Consider the following 24,284-nt stretch of genomic DNA (forward strand, 5'->3'; position numbering starts at 1 on the left):
TGCAAACTTCAGACAGGCAGGCCAGACTGTTACATTCATCAACAGTCTGACACATACATTTGCCACACACACACTGGGCACACGCACACACACACGCATATATCCATACCATACACGCACAGACAATGGGGAATGCACACCAATTTTGAAATATGATTGTCACTATCATACAAGAGTTATCCTTACATGATAATCATGACCTATGTTGTACCATAACAATGCAATTGAGTGTGCATGCATGAGCATGTGTGTGTATACAGACATGCGTGTAAGCGCCTTTCCTGTATACCCTTTCCTGTCACTGTGTGAATGAGTGCATACACATGCTCGTGCCTGTCTGCGTGCATGCGTTCATGTGTGTGTGTGTGTGTGTGTGTGTGTCTCCAATGAAGCATGCAAGACTGATGTTCGATACTGTAATTGGTCAGAAGGCCTTCAACAATAATTTTTTTTTTTTTTAATTCTCCTGTGACTGCCCTAACCTTATAATCTACTTTTTCTCGTTTTTCTTTCTTTTTTTTTTTGCTCAAACTAAAACAACCCTATCAAGCTCTTTCAGCTTCCTTTCTTTCCAAAGCAGGGATAGGTCTACTAGGAAATACTTCCACCATAAATTAGAGGGGGGGGGGGGGGGATTATGCATAGTCTTCACCAAAACCAAGCTCCAGGATAGACACATAAACCCTTAAACCGTAACAAAACGTTGAGACTTTGCATTATTCCGGTTAGTAAATAGCAGTGTGTGGTATAATGATAATAAGCGCGGCATATAAAAGTGAAAGAACAAAAATAAGATTTTTTTTTTTTTTTAGCAAGAAAGCATACCTTGTTTGCTTTTTGATGAAGAGGTGTGGGTTCTGGATGTCACCTGGTGAGAGTAGTTGGGTGGTCGTGGGTATTGCTGCACACAGAAACACTGTATTGTATAGTGTTGCATCGTATTGCATTGCACTGCACTGTTCTGTATAATATTGCATTGTATTGCACTGTATTGTGTTGCTTTGTACTGCATTGTATCATATTGCATTGCACTGTATTATAATGTACTGTACTGCATTGTACTGTATTATGTTGTACTGCATTGCATTGTATTGTATTGTATTGTATTGTATTGTATTGTATTGCACTGCTTTGCTTTGCATGGTATTATATTACTCTTTTTTTTCAAAACATATTTCTCCGTGTGAAATTTGGGCTGCTCTCCGCAGAGAGCGCATCACTACAGTAAGAGTGCCACCCTTGTATTGTATTGTATTGTACTGCATAGCATTGCATTGTGGATTTTTATACTGAATTTTGCCAGGGACAACCCTTTCGTTGCCATGGATTCTTTTACGTCATCCAAGTGCATGCTGCTCAAGGGACCTCGGTTTATTGTTTCATCCGAATGACCAGTGTCTTCACACCCCAAACAGAAGAAATGAGAGAGAAGGCAAGCAGGCAACAGACAGACAGACAGACAGAGGAACAGAGAGACAGGTGTCGGGTAGCGGTGACTCACGCTAGGCTCCCTCAGCCACAGGGACTTGTCGATGAAGTAGTGGGCGTCCGACACCTGGGGGAACTTCATCAGTGCCGTCAGGCAGCCTGCGTAGTCACTGGCCAGCACTGGACAGAACCACATGGCGTGGCACGTTAATTAACTCTCTCCATACGAACGGCGAAAGAGACGACGTTAACAGCGTTTCACCCCAATTACCATCATCAAAATATTGCAAGCGGAAGGCTCTTATACTGAAGAGGTGAATGTTGACAAAAAATACCACAATTCTAACGACGGAAGCTAAAGGTTGGGTCATTCAGACACCCACTGGACATCTGAGGGGTCTGTGTAGAGGAGAAGAGAGGACTGGCTGTACTGAGGGAGTTAAACACTGCACGTGCAATATTCAACAATACATTCCATAGCACATAACAGACCACATAACACACTCCACATAATACAGCACATAATAGATCGCAACATTAATTAAACACAAGCATTGCACATCACATAACATGCAACATCCAACAACGCATTCCATAGAACATAAGACCACATAACAAACACCACATAACACAGCACATAAGAGACCGCAACATTAATTAAACACTGCACTGCACATCACATAGCATGCAACATTCAACACCGCACGCCTTACCACATAATACAGCACATAATAGAGGGCACAGCACAGCACTTAACACACCAAATGTAACATATCACACCATATTTACAACACATCACACTGCACACCACATTGCACTACAAACTGCACACCACACTGCATGTCACACAGCACACCACGAGACACACCACATAGAACACAGCATGACACAACTTAAAACAAACTACATGACACATACCACACCACATAACAGACCACACTGCAGTGTCAGTGAGCACACAGCACACAACACTCAAAACACACACACACACACACACACACACACACACACACACACACACACACTCACCCCTCACACACACACTCACAGAGATCACGGATGTAGAGCATCATGGCCACAAAGATGTAATCGACCAGGTCAAAGCCGATGCCGTCAGCAAAAATGGCATCCCACAACATCAACAAGTCCTGCATGGGGAACTCCCGACCAAACAGTAACCGCAACCACCGTCTGCACAACATTATACCTTCGCTATGATATTGACTAATAATTAAACCATCATGATAATCATGCAATACTAATAAACCATGATCATAATCATGATGATAATATTAAACCAAATCCTGCAAGGGGAACCTTCATTATGATATTGTCTATAATAATTAAACCATCATGATAATCATGCAATACTAATAAACCATGATCATAATCATGATGATAATATTAAACCAAATCCTGCAAGGGGAACCTTCATTATGATATTGTCTATAATAATTAAACCATCATGATAATCATGCAATACTAATAAACCATGATCATAATCATGATGATAATATGAAACCAAATCCTGCAAGGGGAACTCCCGACCAAACAGTAACCGCAACCACCGTCTGCACAACATTATACCTTCGTTATGATATTGACTAATATAATAATTAAACCATCATGATAATCATGCAATACTAATAAACCACGATCATAATCATGATGATAATATTAAACCAAATCCTGCAAGGGGAACTCCCGACCAAACAGTAACCGCAACCACCGTCTGCACAACATTATACCTTCGTTATGATATTGACTAATAATTAAACCATCATGATAATCATGCAATACTAATAAACCATGATCATAATCATGATGATAATATTAAACCAAATCCTGCAAGGGGAACTCCCGACCAAACAGTAACCGCAACCACCGTCTGCACAACATTATACCTTCGCTATGATATTGACTAATAATTAAACCATCATGATAATCATGCAATACTAATAAACCATGATCATAATCATGATGATAATATTAAACCAAATCCTGCAAGGGGAACCTTCATTATGATATTGTCTATAATAATTAAACCATCATGATAATCATGCAATACTAATAAACCATTAGCATAATCATGATGATAATATTAAACCAAATCCTGCAAGGGGAATTCCCCACAAACAGTAACCGCAACCACCGTCTGCACAACATTATACCTTCGTTATGATATTGACTAATAATTAAACCATCATGATAATCATGCAATACTAATAAACCATGATCATAATCATGATGATAATATTAAACCAAATCCTGCAAGGGGAACCTTCATTATGATATTGTCTATAATAATTAAACCATCATGATAATTATGCAATACTAATAAACCATTATCATAATCATGATGATAATATGAAACCAAATCCTGCAAGGGGAACTCCCGACCAAACAGTAACCGCAACCACCGTCTGCACAACATTATACCTTCGTTATGATATTGACTAATGATTAAACCATCATGATAATCATGCAATACTATTACTAATAAACCACGATCATAATCATGATGATAATATTAAACCAAATCCTGCAAGGGGAACTCCCCGCCAAACAGTAACTGCAACCACCGTCTGCACAACATTATACCTTCGTTATGATATTGTCTATAATAATTAAACCATCATGATAATCATGCAATACTAATAAACCATGATCATAATCATGATGATAATATTAAACCAAATCCTGCAAGGGGAACTCCCCACAAACAGTAACCGCAACCACTGTCAGCGCAACATTACACCTTCGTTATGATAATGTATGATAGTCAGTCGTGTCCAACTACTATGACCATCGGAACTGCAGAGGAGTCAACTAATGTCCCAACTATCTAGGCTATAATTTGATTAGAGTGGAGAATGTCTTGCCCAAGTTACATCCCCACTCTCTCAATGATCATATATATGATAATTAAAGTTTAAACCATCGTAACAATTGTGTAATAATAAACCATGATAATAATCATGATAATAATATTAAACAATGATCATGATCATAATACACCAGGATAATGATCATGATAATAATAATAATAAACCAGGATAATCATCATGTAATAATAAACAATGCTCGTGATGATCATAATAAACCATGATAATAATCATGTCATTACAAACCACGATAAAAACCATGGTAATAGTAAACCATGGTAATAATCATGTTAATAATAAACCATGATAATAATCCTGCAATAAGAAACCAAGAGAATAATCATGATGATAATAAACCATAATAATCACAATAATAAACCATGATAATAAATCATCACAATAATCACAATAATAAACCATGATAATAAATCATGACAGTAATCACAATAATAAACCATGATAATAATCATGATATTGAACTATGATGATGATCACGTAATAATAAATCATGATAACAATCACGATAACAAACCATGATAACAGTGATTCTAATAAACCTTGATAATCATCATGTCATAATAAACCATGATGATAATCATGTGACAATAATCACATAATGATAAACCATGACAGCAATCATGACGATAACAAACCATGATAACAATGATCATAATAAACCTTGATAATTATCATGCAATAACATACCAAGATAACAATCATGACAATAATAAACCACCATGATAACATTAACTGAGTAAAAGTCCTGCACGGGGAGCTCACAACCAAACAAACCATAGCCGCCATCCCCACCCCAACTTGTGGAGTGATGGCCTGGAGGTAACATGTCCACCCAGGAAGCGAGAGAATCTGTGTGCACTGGTTCAAATCACACCGGCAGTCGCCAGTATTTTCTCCCCCTCCAACAGACCTTGAGCGGTGATCTGGACGCTAGTCATTTGGATGAGACGATAAACCGAGGTCCCATGTGCAGCATGCATTCAGCACACATAAAAGAACCTACAGCAACAAAAGCATTGTCCTTGGCAAAATTATGTAGAAAAATTCACTTCGATAGGAAAACAAATAAAATCGCAGACAGAAAAAAAAAGAAAAAAAAGGGTGGTGCTGTCATGTAGCGACGTGCTCTCCCTGGGGTGAGCAGCCCGGATTTCACACAGAGAAATCTGTTGTGACAAAAGAGTAATACAAATACAAATACCCCCACTCCCCCACACACAGTCACTCACATTCCATAAATCTGTGGGGCAATCTCCAGGTTTTCCAGGTGAGCATGCAGCTCCAGGTCGTTCTTCTTCAGCAGGTAGTCCTGGATCCGGGTCAGCTTGGTGACAATCACGCTGGATGGGATCAGCTCCTGGGACCGTGTGAAGGGCTGGCTGGTGAACACGTCGTGCTTCTTCTGAAAGTCAGGAAGGCAGCCGTTCTTAAGACAGGAAAAGACTGTGCTTCTGAATGACCAAGGTAGGGATTCTTAAAATGATAAGACTGTGTTTCTCCTAAAAGACCATGGAACTGATTCTTAAATTGATACGACTGTGTTTCTGAAATATTTCAAGTAAGACTCTGCTTCTTATGAAAGTTACCAAGAAAGCCATTCTTCAAATATAAAGACTGTGCTTCTGAAAGTCAGGAAGGCAGCCATTCTTTAAATATAAAGACTTTGCTTCTTCTGAAAGTCAGGAAGGTAGCCTTTCTTAAAGTATAAAAACTGCTTCTTGTGAATGTCATCAAGGCAGCTGTTCTTCAGATAGTAAAGACTACTTCTTAAAGTCCAAGGTAGGGAATCAAAATGATAAGACTATGTTTCTCCTAAAACACCATGGAATGGAATCTTAAAATGATATGACTGTGTTTCTGAAATATTTCAAATAAGACTGTGCTTCTTATGAAAGTCACCAAGAAAGCCATTCTTTAAATATAAAGGCTGTGCTTCTTCTGAAAGTTAGCAAGGCAGCCATTCTTCAAATAATAAGAATGTGCTTCTTCTGAAAGTCATCAAGGCAGCCATTCTTTATAAAGTAGGACTGTGCTTCTTCCGAAAGTCACCAAGGCAAACATTCTTAAAATATAAAGACTGTGTTTCTTCCGAAAGTCAGAAACACAACCTTTCTTAATAAGTAAGACTTTGCTTCTTCTGAAAGTCACCAAGGCAGCCATTCTTAACTCTTTCACCACCATAGGCGACTTAAGTTGACAAGACAGTCCACTGGTGACTTCTGTCAACATCAAGGAGTCATGCTGATTTATAAGACCATTTTTCACATTCTAACAAAGCTTGACAGCTGCAGACAAGTTTCCCTCCAATAAAATAATGACTAACGGTTGCAACCTGACCCAGTTTGAAGTGAAAAAGTCCATTGTGTTGTTTTGACCTGAACCGAAGCCTGTAACTGAGAAAATCATTTCCAAACTATTTGAAACAGAAAGACTGTGCTTCTACTTAAAGTCAGGAAGGCAGCCATTCTCCATATAGTAAGACTGTGCTTCTTGTGAAAGACCAAACTAGGGAATCTCAAATCAATAAGACTGTGCTTCTTGCGAGTCACCAAGACAACCATTCTTCAAATACAAAGATTGTGCTTCTTCTGAAAGTCAGGAAGGCAGCCATTCTTCAGATAGTCAGACTGTGCTTCTTCTGAAAGTCACCAAGACAGCCATTCTTAAAATACAGAGACAGTGCTTCTTCTGAAAGTCACCATGGCAGCCATTCTACAAATATAAAGACTGTGCTTCTTCATACTGTCAGGAAGGCAGTACTTCTTCAGATACAAGCAGTAAACACTGTGCTTCTGAAAGACCAAGGCTGGGATTCTAAAACTGATATTGTTCGTTATGAAAGTCAGCAAAACAGCCATTCTTAAAATATAAAGACTGCTTTTTTTTCTGAATGTCACTAAGGCAGCCATTCTTCAGAAAGTAAAACTGTGACTTCTGAAATATTTCAAATAAGACTGTGCTTCTTGTGAAAGTCACCAAGACAGCCATTCTTCAAATAATAAGAATGTGCTTCATCTGAAAGTCATCAAGGCAGCTGTTCTTAATAAAGTAAGACTGTGCTTCTTCTGAAAGTCACCACAGCAGCCATTCTAAAAATATAAAGACTGTGATTCTTGCCAAAGTCAAGAAGGCAGCCATTCTTAATAAAGTAAGACTGTGTTTCTTCTGAAAGTCAGGAAGGCAGTGATTCTTCAGACAGTATGACTATGCTTCTGAAAGAGCAAGGTGTGTGTGTGTGTATACATGTATATATGTATATATGTGTGTGTATACGTATATGTATATGTATGTGTATGTATATATAATGTATATGTATGTATGTGTATATATGTCTGTATGTGTGTGTGTGTGTGTGTGTGTGTGTGTATCTTTTATCATGTCAGTCTTACACATGCATATTTTAGCCATTGTCATGTTAAACTTTGTAGACTTTGTACATATTTTACGACACTTAGTCTTAAATTTCTTTATTTTTTATTGTGAAGCGCGGCGAGCCCCATCTGAGATGGGGGTACTGCGCTATATAAGCCTACATTTTATTATTGGATTCTTAAAACGTATTTCGTCTGAAAGCCACCAAGACAGCCATTCTTGAAATATAAAGACTGTGCTTCTTCTGAAAGTTACTATGTCAGGGTTTCTTCAAATAATTAGTCTATGCTTCTGAAAGAGGGATTCTTCAAATAGTTAGACTGGGTTTCAGGTTCACTGGATTTTATAAAAACAAAATGATAATGATAATAATGATGGTAATGATGATGATAAGAAAAAGAAGCAAAAGAAGTAGTAGTAGAAGTAGAAGAAGAAGAAGACTGAGTTTGGCATTTACTGGATTCTTTAAAGATTTGTATTTATATTTCTTTTTATCACAACAGATTTCTCTGTGTGAAATTCGGGCTGCTCTCCCCTGGGAGAGTGCGTCGCCACACTACAACACCACCCTTTTTTTGTTTTTCATTTTTTCCTGCGTGCAGTTTTATTTGTTTTTCCTATCAAAGTGGATTTTTCTACAGAATTTTGCCAGGAACATCCCTTTTGTTGCCATGGGTTCTTTTACGTGCGCTATGTGCATGCTGCATATGGAACCTCGGTTTATCGTCCCATCCGAATGACTAGCGTCCAGACCACCACTCAAGATCTAGTGGAGGGGGAGAAAATATCTTTTTTTTTAAATCACAAAGACATACACACAAAAGCATGTGTCTGCATAAGCACACACACACACACACACACACACACACACCTTTGGAGCACTACAGATGTCTTTTGCCAGGTACCAAGGTTCCACTGTGGCCATCACCTGACAGAACATGTAGCTGCAACACACAACCACAAAATCATCATCATCATCATCATCATCACCATCACAACAATATAACAATCATCATCATCTTTAGTAACTTACCATCATCATCATCATCACAAAACCTAACAATCATCGTCATCATCATCATCAACAATATAACAATCATCATTTTTAGTAATTTACCATCATCATTATCATCATCAAAAAATGTAACAAACATCATCATTGTTCTCATCATCATCATCATCATCATCATCACAAAAACATAACAATCATTATCATTTTTAGTAACTTACCATCATCATCATCATCATCATCATCAGAACAATATAACAATCATCATTATCTTTAGTAACATACCATCATCATCACTATCTCACAAAACGTAACAATCATCATCATCATTCACATCATCATCATCATCATCATCACAACATAACAATCATTATCATTTTTAGTAACTTACCATCATCATCATTATCATCATCACAATACTATAACAATCATCATTATCTTTAGTAACATACCATCATCATCACCATCTCACAAAACGTAACAATCATCATCATCATTCACATCACCATCATCATCATCATCACAAAACGTAACAATCATCATCATTGTTATCATCATCATCACCACAACAACGTAACAATCATCATCATATTGTTGATGTCATTCTAATCATCATCACAATAACAGGTTAAAACCATCATCATCATCACATCTACAGCATAACAATTATCATCATCATTATCATAACAACGTAATAATTACCATCACAACAACATAACAATCATAATCATCATAATCATTATGACAATGTCACAATCATCATCATCACAATTATCATCATCATCACAACAACATAAAAATTATCATCATTTGAACATAACAATTATCATCATCATCATCATCACAACAATTATCATCATTAGAACATCATCATCATCACAAGAAGGAAAAAAAGTAACAAATCTCCCTCAGAGTGAATTCCAGAAATTCTTGTCAACCATCAATTCCGTGGTCTTTTCAGCCAGCTCAAATAAAAAAAAGTTCAAAAGGAAAGTTTTCTGTGAAGAAACAGGCCTTCTTCTTTGACCCTCATGGGCTGCAACTCCAATTTTCAGTTTTTATTCATGAATTCACTTTTCCATGCATGACAGCTTCAACTCTGCCACGTGGGCAACTGTTCTCCATTTTCAGGAGTGTGCATGCTGGGTATGTTCTTGTTTCTACAACCTACCAAATGCTGACATGGATAAAGGGATCGGCAGGTATGCACATATGTTGATCTAGATCAGAAAAAAATCTCTGCCCTTAACGCACCAGATGCCATGACCAGGATTCTGATCCAGAACCCTCAGATTGAAAATCCAACACTTTACGCTTTAACCTCTTGACTACTGCACCCATAATAATAATAATAATAATGGATACTTATATAGCACACTATCCAGAAATCTGCTCTAGGTGCTTTACAAAAACGCTTTTGTTAACATAATACATCATATCTGTGTTACATACACACACCAAAATGTGACTACACACACACACACACACACACACACACACACACACACACACACAAGCTGCATACATACATTTTAACATACATGTGTATCTAACAGCTACCCTAACACATACGCACACATAGGCAGGCACAAACTTACATAAACACACGCACACACAATACACATTCATATACATGCATGTAGTGCATCAGAAAATGACTGATTTGGATAATCCAGAGCAACAACAAAACATCTCAACATAAATCAAAATCTGTATCTGACTAAAACTGTCGCTCAATGGCAAAATTCTGCAGAAGAAATCCACTCAGATTGGTACCCATATATGAAACCACTCTAGGCTGAAGTATGTTACACTGGACAATGCTGCTGGTCAGGCATCTGCATCAAAAATGTGGCATAGCATGGACTTGCACGAACGCAATGACTCCTCCTTGAGAAACTGTATCATCTTCTACTTCTTCTTCCGCATTCCCAGGCCACGCAAGATTTTCAGTCCGGTCAGGACAGCGAAGTCCATGGTCCATCGCTGGGATCCCACCGGTCCCTACAGTTTCTCTTGGAGCTCCACCGGGCTGGGCCATGCCTGGCGTCTCAGAACGTTGAATGTGGGACAGGACTGCAGGATATGGGAGGGGGTCTGTGGGCCTGTGCCACAAGGGCACAAGGTGGGAGAGGATCTGACAGTGTCCCATTCACAGTCTGAAGATTGTAACCTGTGCCACTCTGTCCAGCTCATGGATGCCGTCCTTTTCATCTTCCATCCCGATGTCCAGATGATGGTGCCATGCTTTCCTGAAGCTGTCTCTCAGTGTTGTTTTTGCCTCGCTGTAGGACACTGGGTGGGCTGGCTGCTCTAATTTGCTGCCTGCCTTGGATAGGCGGTCCGCCTCTTCATTGCCCCCTATGCCATAGTGGGATGGGATCCACTGCAGCACCACAGCAGTTCTCTGAGGAGATTCAGTTCTTGCCTGGGAACTTAATCTGGCTGGACAGGTGGTTCCTGGCCTGCTTCCATTTCATTCTCTGTTTCTCTAGAATGTGTCACTATGTCCGAACAAAGTCTAGTGGACAGGGTAGTAATGAATATGAACACTCGCTTCCTTGTCATTTGCTTTACCGCTTAGCCAAGGCTTCATACTTTGATGGTTCCTGGCTTGTTTGAATTGTTTCTCTTTTTTTAACCTGTTTGAACTGTTACAATTTTTCACATGTTTGAATTATTACAATTTTTTCACATGTTTGAGTTGTTACTATTCTTTTAACCTGTTTGAATTGTTACTATGTTTCACCTGTCTGAATTGCTACTATTTTTCCTCTGTTTAAATTGTTACGTTTTTTATTACCCGTTTGAATTGTTGCTATTTTTTTTTCACCTTTTTCAATTGTTACTATTTTCCACCTGTTTGAACTGTTACTATTTTTTCAAACACAGCCAAAGTCCAACGTGTCTAGTGCTTTTGTGCCTGGACAACAAAACATTTAAAAGCTTCACTACAATTCTTGGGCAAGTCTTCTGTTGTCTTTTTTTTTTATGTTGTTTCCAATTAAAGAGATAAATTCAAACCAGATGCAAGTAGAGGTGGTCACACACAATTTACGAATCAAAAGGAAGAGAAAGAGAGACAGGAAGAGACAAGACACACAGAGAGAAAGAGAAACAAAAAGAAACAGCAAAAAAAAAAAAAAAAACAAAAAAACAGAGGGATGGGTGGATACTCACTAGGCGTCATGTTCCAGATAACGTGGATCCAGCATGTCTTTGATGATAGGCCTTCAACACAAACACACAGAAAACACAGGTTCTCCATCATCCAACACCAAATACAAGCACTCACGATCACACACACACACACACACAAACACACACACACACACACACATGCACACACACACACACACGCACATGCATGCGCAAACAACAAACTTAGGATGAAACTACTCCAAACAAACCAGCTCACAACGTAGCAGATAAACCATACTTTAAAAAAGCAATAAAATGTTAGCAAAAGTTGGTTAAAAGGTCATTAGGATAAAAACTTTGTGACCCATGTTTCACATATTACACACTTTTTCTTCTGATCCCCCAAAAGAGTATGTGACATGAAACACTGGTCTGAAGTTTTACCCTGAGAACCTTACAGCCTGAGGACTTTTTGCATTCTTTGCATCGAAGAGAAATTATAGTTCATATACACTAATACAGCACACAAATTACAGTGTAAACCAAAAAAAAGTAATAAAACTGAATTTACTATATTCCAGAGGTATTAAAGCAAACCATATGAGGAACTCTAAAGAGGAAAGTAGTTACACAGTTTAAGCAAAATTGACAACAACGACAAACAAATTCCAAGTTATCAATCCAATCAGACCAGTTGACATCTCAGACAAGTCAACTTGCAACATGGCCAAGCCAGCAAACTCACAACAAATCACTGAACCAAAGTACCCAATTTATCACATTATCAAACTACAATGCAGCCAAAGTAGAAAAATCAAAACTGTCATGCCATGTGGTGATGGGAATATTGAGAAACCTCTCACAACCAGCCAAAATCAGCAACTGACAAAACATAATAAAAATAAAATAAAATAAAAAAAAATCAGCACACTCATCACAGAATCAAAATGATTGATTTGTAAGTCTGAACAGAAACAATAACAACATATGAGGGAGAGTTAGATAACATTCCTTAACTCACTCCGGACGAATAGTTTTCTCCCTTGCTTTTCCCTACAGACGGCCCATTTGTTAGGGTTTGGGAAAAAAAATCACAAAAAATACCAAACGTAAAGTAACTGAATGAAACTCACTGTACTTGACCCAAACCTTCAGTCTGAAGCATTTCAATGCTGTTTCAAGCCGCTGTTGTGATGTAGTTTACCCAAAAATTTTCCACTTGTGTCGCCTGCAACGCCATTTTCGATATGTATGCAGATTAGCTTGTCGTGTGGGGTCCTGAACTCACTGGCTCACTGTGGAGTGTGTTGTTATGGAATCTCATGAAGAAACTTTCCATTCAACCCTTGACATGTTCGCAATGCCCGGTGTAGCTGCGATTGTAATACTACCCCATGAGGAAAACGAGGAAAATTTTTTAATTGTTGAAAACCACAATAGCGTTCCATCGTCCGGAACACTACCTTATGTCAGGAACGCTATAACATTCCATCGTCCGAAGTGAGTTAATCCTTTAAGTGCTAAACCTATTTTACGCTTTGTGACAACTATTTGCCATGGGTGTTTAGGTCATGGAGAGGTTTTTTTGTTTGTTTTTTTTTCTTGCATGCCAACTAAGAAAAGAAAGTACACGACTTATACTTTTTTTTCTGAAAGGAAAATGAACACACTGTACATTTATGACAATTTCACATGAATGTAATGATACTGGAATTCCACCCCTGGGAAGTGAGCAGAACACAAGTCAGGCATTCACTCGCACTGTGTTGTTGATGTACTCTCCATTTTCATGAGTGTGAACGAAGCCGGATACTCACATGCTTTGTTGCATACAAGCACAAATATTCACAGCACAACACAATAGGGTGGGGTAAAGGGCTGATGAAAACAAGCACAATAAACATAACGCAGTCACTCCAATGATGGGTATTCCACTTCTGCATCCGTCAGCTGAAGTCTCCCACATGCTTCTTTTGTGAGTGGACTTTACACACACACCTATTTATCACAGCACAAGATATCAATGTGTGGAAGACTAAAAACAGTCTACCCACATCAAAGCTAACAAATAAAACAAAACAAGTGCTGAGAAAATAAAGAAAGAAAACCAACAGTACGGCTAAGAGTAAGGAAAGTTGGCTGGAAAGAAGACGGGCGCAATAGCTGAGTGGTTAAAGCGTTGGACTGTCAATCTGAGGGTCCTGGGTCCTGGGTTCGAATCACGGTGACGGCGCCTGGTGGGTAAAGGGTGGAGATTTTTACAATCTCCCAGGTCAATATATGTGCAGACCTGCTAGTGCCTGAACCCCCTTCATGTGTATACACAAGCAGAAGATCAAATACGCACGTTAAAGATCCTGTAACCCATGTCAGCTTTCGGTGGGTTATGGAAACAAGAACATACCCAGCATGCACACCCCCGAAAACGGAGTATGGCTGCCTACATGGCGGGGTAAAAACGGTCATACACGTAAAAGCCCACTCGTGTGCATACGAGTGAATGTGGGAGTTGCAGCCCACGAACGCAGAAGAAGAAGAAGAAGAAGGATGGAAAGAAAAGAAGAATGTAAGTCGTGTAAACCTTTCTCAGGCCACACCTACCAACAATGTTTTCTGGTCCAGGCTAGCAGTACAGTTTACTCAAGTCTGAAGCACGAAGGGAGGATGTTGGTAAAGAAATTCCAGTCTACTCTGCGCAAGAGGCTGGGGGGTGGGGGTGAATGAGGAGTGGGGAAGGGGGGTGAGGGGTGTAATTCAGTGACTACTGAGATCAGTATCAATCCAGCACAGGGGCATGCCACCCTGACGAACAACATCAGCGATGAGACTGAGACTTCATGTCTGAAATCACAGCATTACATCAACCAGCAAACATAAAACTTTAACAAAATGTGCCACTTTCTAGATCTTCTTTCAGTCCCATTTCAGACTACAGTCATGCTTGACTGCATTCACAGCACAAGACAACACGGTAACTGCACACACTGGTCATAGTCAGACAATGACAATGTTCTAACAAAGGTACCATGGCAAACAAAGTCAGACAACAGGAAGAAAATCTCTCTCTCTCTCTCTCTCTCTCTCTCTGTGTGTCTCTCTCGCTGTGTGTGTGTGTGTGTGTGTGTGTGTGTGTGTGTGTGTGAAAAAGAACATAAAAACTGACATGTTTGGTATTCCATTAACTATGTGATTGTAAGACCACATATTCAAGTGTGTTTCAAAGACTTGTGTGTTTGCGCATGTGTGCTTGCTTGCTTGCGTGCATGTGTGCATGCGTGTGTGTGTGTGTGCACTCACGCGCACACACGTGTAGGGGGTGTATGCGTTTGTGTGTACACTTGTGTGCGTGTTTGTGTGTGTGCCTGAGTTTGCATATGCATGAGCAAGCATACACTTGAATGTGTGCATGTGGATGCATGTGTCCTTTTGTGAAACAGTACTGAAACTGTACTTCACACGCACATCTGTTCTCTTTTAAATTCAAAATCTTGAAAACCAGTTTTCCAACATTCAATGACATCAGAAGGTGCCACTCTGATATGACACAGAAGTCCATCATCTAAACACAACACAAAAGGCACTACTTTGACAATATAACGATTCTCTTTCCAACATCAATGACACAAGTATACAAGAATATGTACAAGACGAGACAAGATACTGACAACAAACACACCATTTCATGATTCTGCCAGTCACAAAACATGACAAAAGGACAACAGCTTCTACCGGCATGGTTCCTGGTGTCTTTTGTTGTCATAACCTTTCAGGCTTCTCTCAAGATACCTTTCAGGTGAAATGCTAGGTCTTTTATTTTCATAACCTTTCAGAATTCTCTAAAACACCCCGTTCAGGTGAAATGCTAGGTCCTTTATTTTTGTAACCTTTCAAACTTCTCTCCAGATACCCTTTAGGTGAAATGCTTGGTCCTTTATTTTCATAACCTTTCAGAATTCTCTCAAGTTACCCTTTAGGTGAAATGCTTGGTCCTTTATTTTCATAACTTTTCAAACTTCTCTCAAGATACCCTTCTGGGGAAATGCTTGGTCCTTTATTTTCACAACCTCTCAAACTTCTCTCAAGACACCCTTCTGGGGAAATGCTTAGTCCTTTATTTTCACAACCTCTCAAACTTCTCTCAAGACACCCTTCTGGGGAAATGACTGGTCCTTTATTTTCACAACCTTTCAAACTTCTCTCCAGATACCTTTCAAGTGAAATGCTTGGTCCTTTATTTTCACAACATTTCAAACTTCTCTCAAGATACCCTTCAGGTGAAATGCTTAGTCTTTTTTTCTTCTCTTTGTTGCTTCTTTGTTTTTGTCTGTCAAACTACATCCACCAAACAAAACTTGCGTCTTTCCATTCTCTCTGCGTTTGTGGGTTACAAACCCCACATTCACTCATACCTATGAGTAGGATTCTACATATATGGCCATTTGTATCCCTTCACATGTGCAAGCATGATCTGTTTTAGAGGGGGTTATGATGAGTATGTTTGTGCTGCTTCCATAACCCACCAAACACCATCATGGATTACAGGATATATTTAACATGCACACTTGAATCTGTGTGTGTGTACACACGACTGAGGTCAAGGCTTTAGCAGCCTGGTACATCTACTGACCTGAGAGACAAGGAAAATTTTCCACCCTTAACCCACCAAGTGCCAAGTCCAGGATCAAACCCAGGACCCTAGCACTGAAAGTAAAATGCTCTAACCACTCAGCTACTGCACCTGTGAGATGTTCATCTTTAAACATGTGTTTAACTTTAAGTGCCAGTAGAAGGGTGTACCACAACTTCTGTTGACAACTTACTAACAATCGCATCACCTGACACACACAGCACGTCTTGCTTCTCGGTTAACTCATTGATCCCTGCACCTGAGCACTGCTCTGGCAGCAAAATTTATCTCATTAACTCATTCAGCTCTGCTGATCGCCATTCTCTGCCTGATCCTGCCTTGCAATTGTGTGAAGAAACCCATTCCCTTAATACTGTTCAGTAGCTCACTATTGTGCATTAATTAAACTGCAAGGGAAGGGAAGAAAATGGAACTTAATTTCCTTCCTCACAGGCACACGAAGTTTCGCTTCAAAATTTGAACGGTCAGTGTGTTTTTCATCCAGTTTTCAGCATCAAAATGGCAAAACATCACAGGCTTACTGCACAGGAGGTGTTTAGATAAAATCATGATTGACTCTGGCAGGGAATTCAACCCAGATAATGAAGATCTGACATATAATTCATCCGATAATTCTTGGGAAAGTGAAGGAGATAAAATTAGCTATCAGTTTTGTCAAAGTGGCAGACATTTCAATCAAGATGATAGCCCACAGCCTTCAACATTGACAGAAGCTGACATTTTACTATTTCAGTTTTTGAACTGTTTTGTAAACTGTTGCATCCCTTGTCCTGAGCCTTCTGCACCCTCTGTCAAAATTATATTTCAATGATTATCTGAAATTTGATAGCAACTGGTTGAGTGGTTTCTATAAAATTGTGCCTGAACTGAAGCACCCCCTTCCCGTCGATGCAGCCAGGCAAAAACATGCCAGGCTGGAAGAACTGCACAGGCAGAAGACCTTAAAGGGCTGAAAGGGTTAAAAGTGTTTTCACCCATTTCCACAGTATTTCTGGATGTAATGCTGTATCCACACGTAATTTGGAGGAAAAACAGTATATTTTCTGCAGGATTTTTTCCTGCTGCAATATGGCATGGAAGTCTACTGAGGCTGTAAACTCAGCAGGGTTAAATGGTTGTCAAAGGAACAGTACACATTCCACCTCAGGCAAATCTTGAGAGGGAAGATAAAGCTTGCAAGACACTAGCATTCTCTCTCTCTCTCTCTCTCTCTCTCTCTCTCTCTCCCCCCCACCCCACCCCCTCACGTCCTCCCCACATGTCCTCCCCCCCCCTGGCCCCCAAGACCCTTCTCCCCCCCCCAAAAAAAAAACACCACAAGACACCATCTTTCATGGAACCATCACCATCAACAGGACCATCACAACCAGATCAACAAACGTCAAACAAGGAAGAGGACGGACACGCCATCTGACAAGGGGAGAGAACTCACTTGCCGACAGTGTGCGTCCTTGATCAAGTTATTGCATTAGCCGCACAGACAGAGAGAAAAGCGTCAAAGGCACACCTATGGTCATTGCACATACTCAAAAGACCCATTCATCAACTCTCACGCAAAATAACATTTTCCAACCTTTCTGTTTACAAATGCTGAGGAAGCATCAAAAGCAAACAATACAAGTAAAAAAAAAAAAAGCTATATATACTCTCATTATAAAACTGAGTAAAACACTTCTTCATTCAGAAAACCAAAACACTCATTTTCACTAAAAAAAGAAAGACATTTGTCAAGAGTTAAAAATCTCATTTTTACCATTGCAATTGAAGCCCTCTTCGTTTCCTTTGCTTTGTTTTTTGTGTATTGTTCTTCCAGTGAACTTTGACTATTTATGCCTAAACAAAACACACATTATAAAAAATAAAATGCTCAAATTCAAATTCAAATTAAGGTGCTTAGAGCCCCGCCGACCACTGAGGCTATCTCAAGGCTATCGCCACGTTAAAACCTACAAGTCAAGGGTAAAAAAAAAAAAAAATTCCAATAAAAACTAGTCACCGCTTTAAGCTTTCCACTCAAAAGTTTAAAAACCTTCCATAGTTTAAAACCTTCAAATCTGACTGAAAATGTTCACTTCTTTCAAGAAGTCATCAGTGTCCACGGAGGGACATCACGAAACAAAGTCTTCAGAGAAACCGCCGTGTAATGTCAGTGTCTAACGTCATGCAGATCCCAACAGTCAAGGAGCATGTATTTCATGGTGAGAGGCTCATCACAGGGAATCGAGGGGCTTCTTCTCCCTTCAACAAGAATGAGTAAAAAAAAAACAAGAGAGGCAAGGCCTTCAAGACTCACTTGTGATAAATTAAGTCCCCTAGCATTAATTACAGAGTAATTTCCCTTTTTTACTATCTGCACCAAAACGGTTGCAAAATAAATAAAAATTCCATGCTTAGCAAAAGAAGTTCCTGTTTGAACAAAAAATGATAATAATGACTCCTCTTGTTGTTGTGTCAGAATAAGAGGTAAGAGCGCCAAGTTTAAAGAATACAAAAATATAAATATAACAGTAAATGCAGTTTGCATATAATTAGGCTTCTTTTTTTATTTTTTTTGTGCCCATCCCAGAGGCGCAATATTGTTTTAAACAAGATGACTGGAAAGAACTGAATTTTTCCTATTTTTATGCCAAATTTGGTGTCAACTGACAAAGTATTTGCAGAGAATATGTCAATGTTAAAGTTTACCACGGACACACAGACACACGGACGGACACACACACACACACACACAGACAACCGAACACCGGGTTAAAACATAGACTCACTTTGTTTACACAAGTGAGTCAAAAATGTGCCCCGCGTAATAAAATGCTACTGCTCTGACAGTGAGACAGATGGACAGAAGACAGAAAGGAAGTGGGAGCCGGGCAACACAAGAGAAGGAGAGACTGGAAAAGAAGGGAGAAGAGAGAAGGGAAGCTTCATAGAATGTCAGACAAGGCAGGTATGTACTCATGGAACTCAACAGATGTATGCTAGCAGAATTTTAGACAAAACTAGTGTGTGGGTTTGTGTGTGTGTGTGCGTGTGTGTGCGTGTGCGTGCATGTGTGTGTGCGTGTGTACAGACAACAATGCAATGACCCTGCTCATATTGAAATAAACGAGAATCACGTGCAAAAAAAAATAAATAAATAAATTAAAAAAAAGAAAGACAGGTGTGTACTCACAGAACGTTGTCCGTCTCCGAGGCATGCAGGAAGGCCTGATGGTCATAGTGCAGCACAAAAATGATGGGAGCCAACAGTTCGTGCATCCCCTGTCACACAGCCACACCAACATATCGTCACCATGGGCTAGGAGGGCTAGGGTTGGGGCTAGGCTAAGGGCTAGGGTTAGGGAAAGAACAAGGGCTAGGGCTTGGGTCAGGGCTAGGGCAAGGGCAAGGGCTAGGGTTTGGGCTCACGCTTAGGTTAGGGCAAGGGCTGGGGTTAGAGCTACGGCCTAGGTAAGGACTAGGGCTAGAGTTGAGGTTGGGGCTAGGCTAAGGGCTAGGGCTAAGGCTTGGATAAGGGTAAGGGCTAGGGCTAGGGTTCTCTCCAAGCAGCCTTTGCCCACCAGTATCAAACACTGCTTGGTTCATTCTTCATTCACTGTTTAGTGGAAAAAAGTGTTTGTGGGTGTGTTGGTGTGTGTGTGTGTGTGTGTGTGTGTGTGTAAGAGCACACACACGAGTGTGTATGTTTGTGTGTTGTGTGAGCGCAAATTTGTGAGAGTGTGTCAGCATGTGTATGTGCATACGTGCATGTGTGTGTTTACATTCTATGTAGAACACAGGCATTGTGCAAAATGAACATATAATCTATCATCATAATGATTTTGAAAGCCAAACATAACAAAATATTTACAAAGCTGACACAAGAGTGTATACATCACAAGCATATCCAAAGCAACAAAAAACACAATTTGTGAACAATAATCAAAAAGTGTATGGATCATCAGATCAGCTCTGTAAATCAGTTCTGAATTTTAAATCTTGCAAAGACAATTTCAAACAACACCTAGTTCTATCTCTTGCAACAGCAATTTAATACCACACTTTGCTCTATCTGATTCATCTATTCCTTATTAAGTCATTTTATTTCAACATTCTAGTGGTTCTCAATTTTTGATATGCAAATATATATCACAATACACACACACACACACACACACACACACACACACACACACTGAGAGACAGAAGAGAGAGAGAGAGAAGAAACAGACAGAGAGAAGAGAGACAGAGACAGACAGGATTTTCCATTTATTGAATCAACCTATTTCTTTGGTAATATTCTATGGAAAAGCCAAATAAAAATAAAAAGAACACACACACACACACACACACACACACACACTGTTCATAATTATATATTTCTCAATCAAAGACGAGACTCCAACAATAAATGATCCTACTTACATTGTTCCACATGAAAGCTGTCACAAGTACTGACAGAGCTTGACATTCATTTTCTAAAGGGGTTTCCACACTCTGCCCAACTAAACAGAAAAAGACTAATTCTTTATACTATCTGCTCCAGTCAGTCTCACCAATGACAAAGAAAAGTGTGAAAGGAAATCGACTGATCTGACTGAAAAGTGCCATGATTGAAAAATCTGTTTTAAAAGCATGAATATTGAGCAAAAGAAACAATACAACAAGGTTCCATTTATTTACTGAGGCAACCATGTGTTTGTTCTGTATTGTCCATGTATTCTGTGTGGCTTGTTCAGGATTAAAGAGGCGATGCCAGTCTTGAATAAAAGCTAATTTGTGTTTGCACATTTCTTGTCTTTGCTGCTGTGTGCACATGTCAAATGTTCGGTACAAGGACAGGCCCGGCGCTTCCTTTTTTGAGGAAGTGTCTGGGTTTGCTCCAATGTACCTTTTATTTACCTGTGTGTTAGCTGAAATGGGTTCAGAAGCAGCACTGACTTAGTTATGTACCTTGTGAATGGACAGAGTTACCACTCTTTACTGTTTGTTAATCATTTCATCTCCTGGTCTCATTGTTTATAAAAAAATAAAAAAAGAATGACTCATAAAATTTATATGTATTGAAAGAAAGGGTATGGTTTAAATCTTTCCTTTAATCTGTTCCTTCAAAAACTCTGCGCATGCGCATGCATGTTTGTGTGTGTGTGTGTGTGTGTGTGTGTGTGTGTGTGTGTGTGTGTGTGTGTGTGTGTGTGTGTGTGTGTGTGTGTGTGTGTGTGTGTGGTCATGCATGTAATTGTAGAAGCATCTGCATACATGCAGGCATTAATGCATGCATGACTGCACATGTGTCAATGTATACATGCTTTTACTCATTAAAAAATGTTAAACTACATGAATCAGTAAAATGGCCAGCCTACTCACAAGAATAATACTTAAAAAGTTAACCAGCAAGCAATGTCAATGAAATATCTTTCATTATGTCAGATTTGTTTTAAGAAATCTGTATGCTTCAGCCAAGTCAAAAGGAGGTCCACCCAGCAAGGATAGTTAACTAACACCTCTCACTGAAAATCAACACCCAACGTGCTTTCCCGCTACACTACATTCACATTATCAGCCCCCACAATCTTATCCATCATAAATTTCTAAGCAAGCAACTCTTTACCTAAATACAGGAAAGCAAGCAACTCTTTACCTAAATACAGGAAAGCAAGCAACTCTTTACCTAAATACAGAGAAAACAGTGAAAATAAACCCAACATACAGAGCAGACAGGTGAAAAGACAAAAAAATAACAATAAAAAAAAACCATCACAAGAAAACAGGAAAAACAAAATGTGAAGCCACTGACCTGCTTATAAGAAATAATTTCATGTTCGCGACAATAGGAGAACAGAACATCAGTGAGAGCATCTTGCATCCCAGTATCGCGGAAGAACTGAATTTCTGGAAAACTAAACCAACACACACAAAAAAAAACACACCTAGAACATAAATGAAAACCGACCACTACTGCACATACATTACAACACAGATTACTGAAAAATACACACAGTCAGACATGGCCCACATCTAAAAAAATTTAAAAAATAAAAAATTTTTTTTTTTTTAAAAGCATTTACACATACAACACATCAAAATACTGAAACTGAGGTTCTCAGGGCTTCTGATATATATATTGAAGCTCTTCTTTCTTCTTCTTCCGTGCTCATGGGCTGCAACTCCCACGTTCACTCGTTTGTATACGAGTGGGCTTTTACGTGTATGACCGTTTTTACCCCGCCATGTAGGCAGCCATACTCTGCTTTCGGGGGTGTGCATGCTGGGTATGTTCTTGTTTCCATAACCCACCGAACGCTGACATGGATTACAGGATCTTTAACGTGCATATTTGATCTTCTGCTTGCATATACACACGAAGGGGGTTCAGGCACTGGCAGGTCTGCACATATGGTGACCTGGGAGATCGGAAAAATCTCCACCCTTAACCCACCAGGCGCCGTCACCGTGATTCGAACCCGGGACCCTCAGATTGAAAGTCCAACGCTTTAACCACTCCGCTATTGTGCCCGTCCTATATATTGAAGCAAACTCTTGAACTAAATACCAGAAAACAGTGAAAATAAACTGATATACAGATTATATATATATATATATATATATATATATATATATACAAATATACATATATATTATGCGTCCCTGATGGTTTGGGAAGGAAGGAAAGGACGTACTTCACCTTTTTTGAGCATGGCCATGGGACATTTTTAACGTTTCCAGACCACATAAAAAAAAAAAGTAGAAATAGTGACATCAGACCTCCAGTCTGTCTTTGCACGTCTGTAGCAATGCATATCTGATTATACAACGCAGATCTGATCACCATGTGCAGCATTAGAATAGCCGACCCTCTGAAGAGTCAGGGACCACCTGACTGTAGATTTAAGGCAAAAAAAACAAGGAGACTCCCTAGGACTCCTATGATTTATATAACTTATCAGAAGCCCTGGGTCCCTCAGTCAACGTATCACTGAAAGACACCCATGTGACACACCCCTCCACAGCCCTATTTCCCAGTCAGTGACCCCCTTTGTTCGGAGTGATGCGTGTACCGTCTTCACCAGCGTCCATGTCTCACTGACTGCAAGTCAAACTCCGGCCAGGACCATGTGTGCACAGACAACAATGAACACAAACATTACAAAAAGCCACACAACTCGTGAACAAACAAGCAGTGGACAACACCGAACCATACAAACATGCAGGATGTTAGCCCACACTTAAAGGCTTTACAGGCTCCCGATTTCTTTCAGATATCCTGTAAAACAGCAATCATCACAACATCCATATCACTCAAAGCTGACAAAATCTCACTGTGACATTGTTACAAGGTCTCATTACTACGATTTTTGATGATGTTTGTAGCATGTGGTTTTGATTTTCTGCCGTGCTGCACATAGAACTGAGGCTCAGCCATTCACATATCCACACACGCATTGAAGCAGAACAGAAAGCATGAAAGCTTCCAATCTGTTTCCAACAGGTGCTGCAAACATTTGAACCCCAGACCCTTTTGATGGAACTGACATTCAAACCAATAATCCACCATGCCTTCAACACTGTTCCACTTCATGCAAGCAATACCATTAACTTTTATTGTATATTTCATTTTTTTCCTTTTCAAACAACGAAACCCATCTAGAAATAAGTAACTAAGTTATCAACTGAAAATATGACCAAGTAAAACTTTCAACAAAAAGTTGGACATTTTAGTATGTTTTCTAACACAGTACGCAATGAAGATGTCAGATGGGAATGTCAGTGTGATGACAAAGGTTGTCAGTCAGTTGTTGGACGCAGT

At 39.5% G+C, this 24,284-nt stretch overlaps 1 protein-coding gene across 4 annotated transcripts in view; it reads right to left on the reverse strand.

Moving 5' to 3' along the window:
• LOC143290503 (TBC1 domain family member 5-like) overlaps positions 1–24,284 on the reverse strand; it is a 94,775-nt gene that overhangs the window by 22,551 nt on the left and 47,940 nt on the right. For 3 of the 4 annotated variants that reach the window (XM_076600003.1, XM_076599999.1, XM_076600000.1), the window contains exons 10-17: positions 22,275–22,377; positions 19,671–19,759; positions 11,893–11,943; positions 8,575–8,647; positions 5,561–5,733; positions 2,477–2,619; positions 1,502–1,608; positions 826–901 (exon numbers count right to left, since the gene is read on the reverse strand). In XM_076600003.1, coding sequence (XP_076456118.1) covers positions 826–901; positions 1,502–1,608; positions 2,477–2,619; positions 5,561–5,733; positions 8,575–8,647; positions 11,893–11,943; positions 19,671–19,759; positions 22,275–22,377 — 815 coding nt within the window. The remainder of the gene's footprint in view (positions 1–825; positions 902–1,501; positions 1,609–2,476; positions 2,620–5,560; positions 5,734–8,574; positions 8,648–11,892; positions 11,944–19,670; positions 19,760–22,274; positions 22,378–24,284) is intronic. The other variant, XM_076600001.1, reaches the window with a different exon arrangement.

This window comes from Babylonia areolata, chromosome 15 (genome assembly GCF_041734735.1).
Source record: "Babylonia areolata isolate BAREFJ2019XMU chromosome 15, ASM4173473v1, whole genome shotgun sequence".
NCBI lineage: Eukaryota > Metazoa > Mollusca > Gastropoda > Neogastropoda > Buccinidae > Babylonia > Babylonia areolata.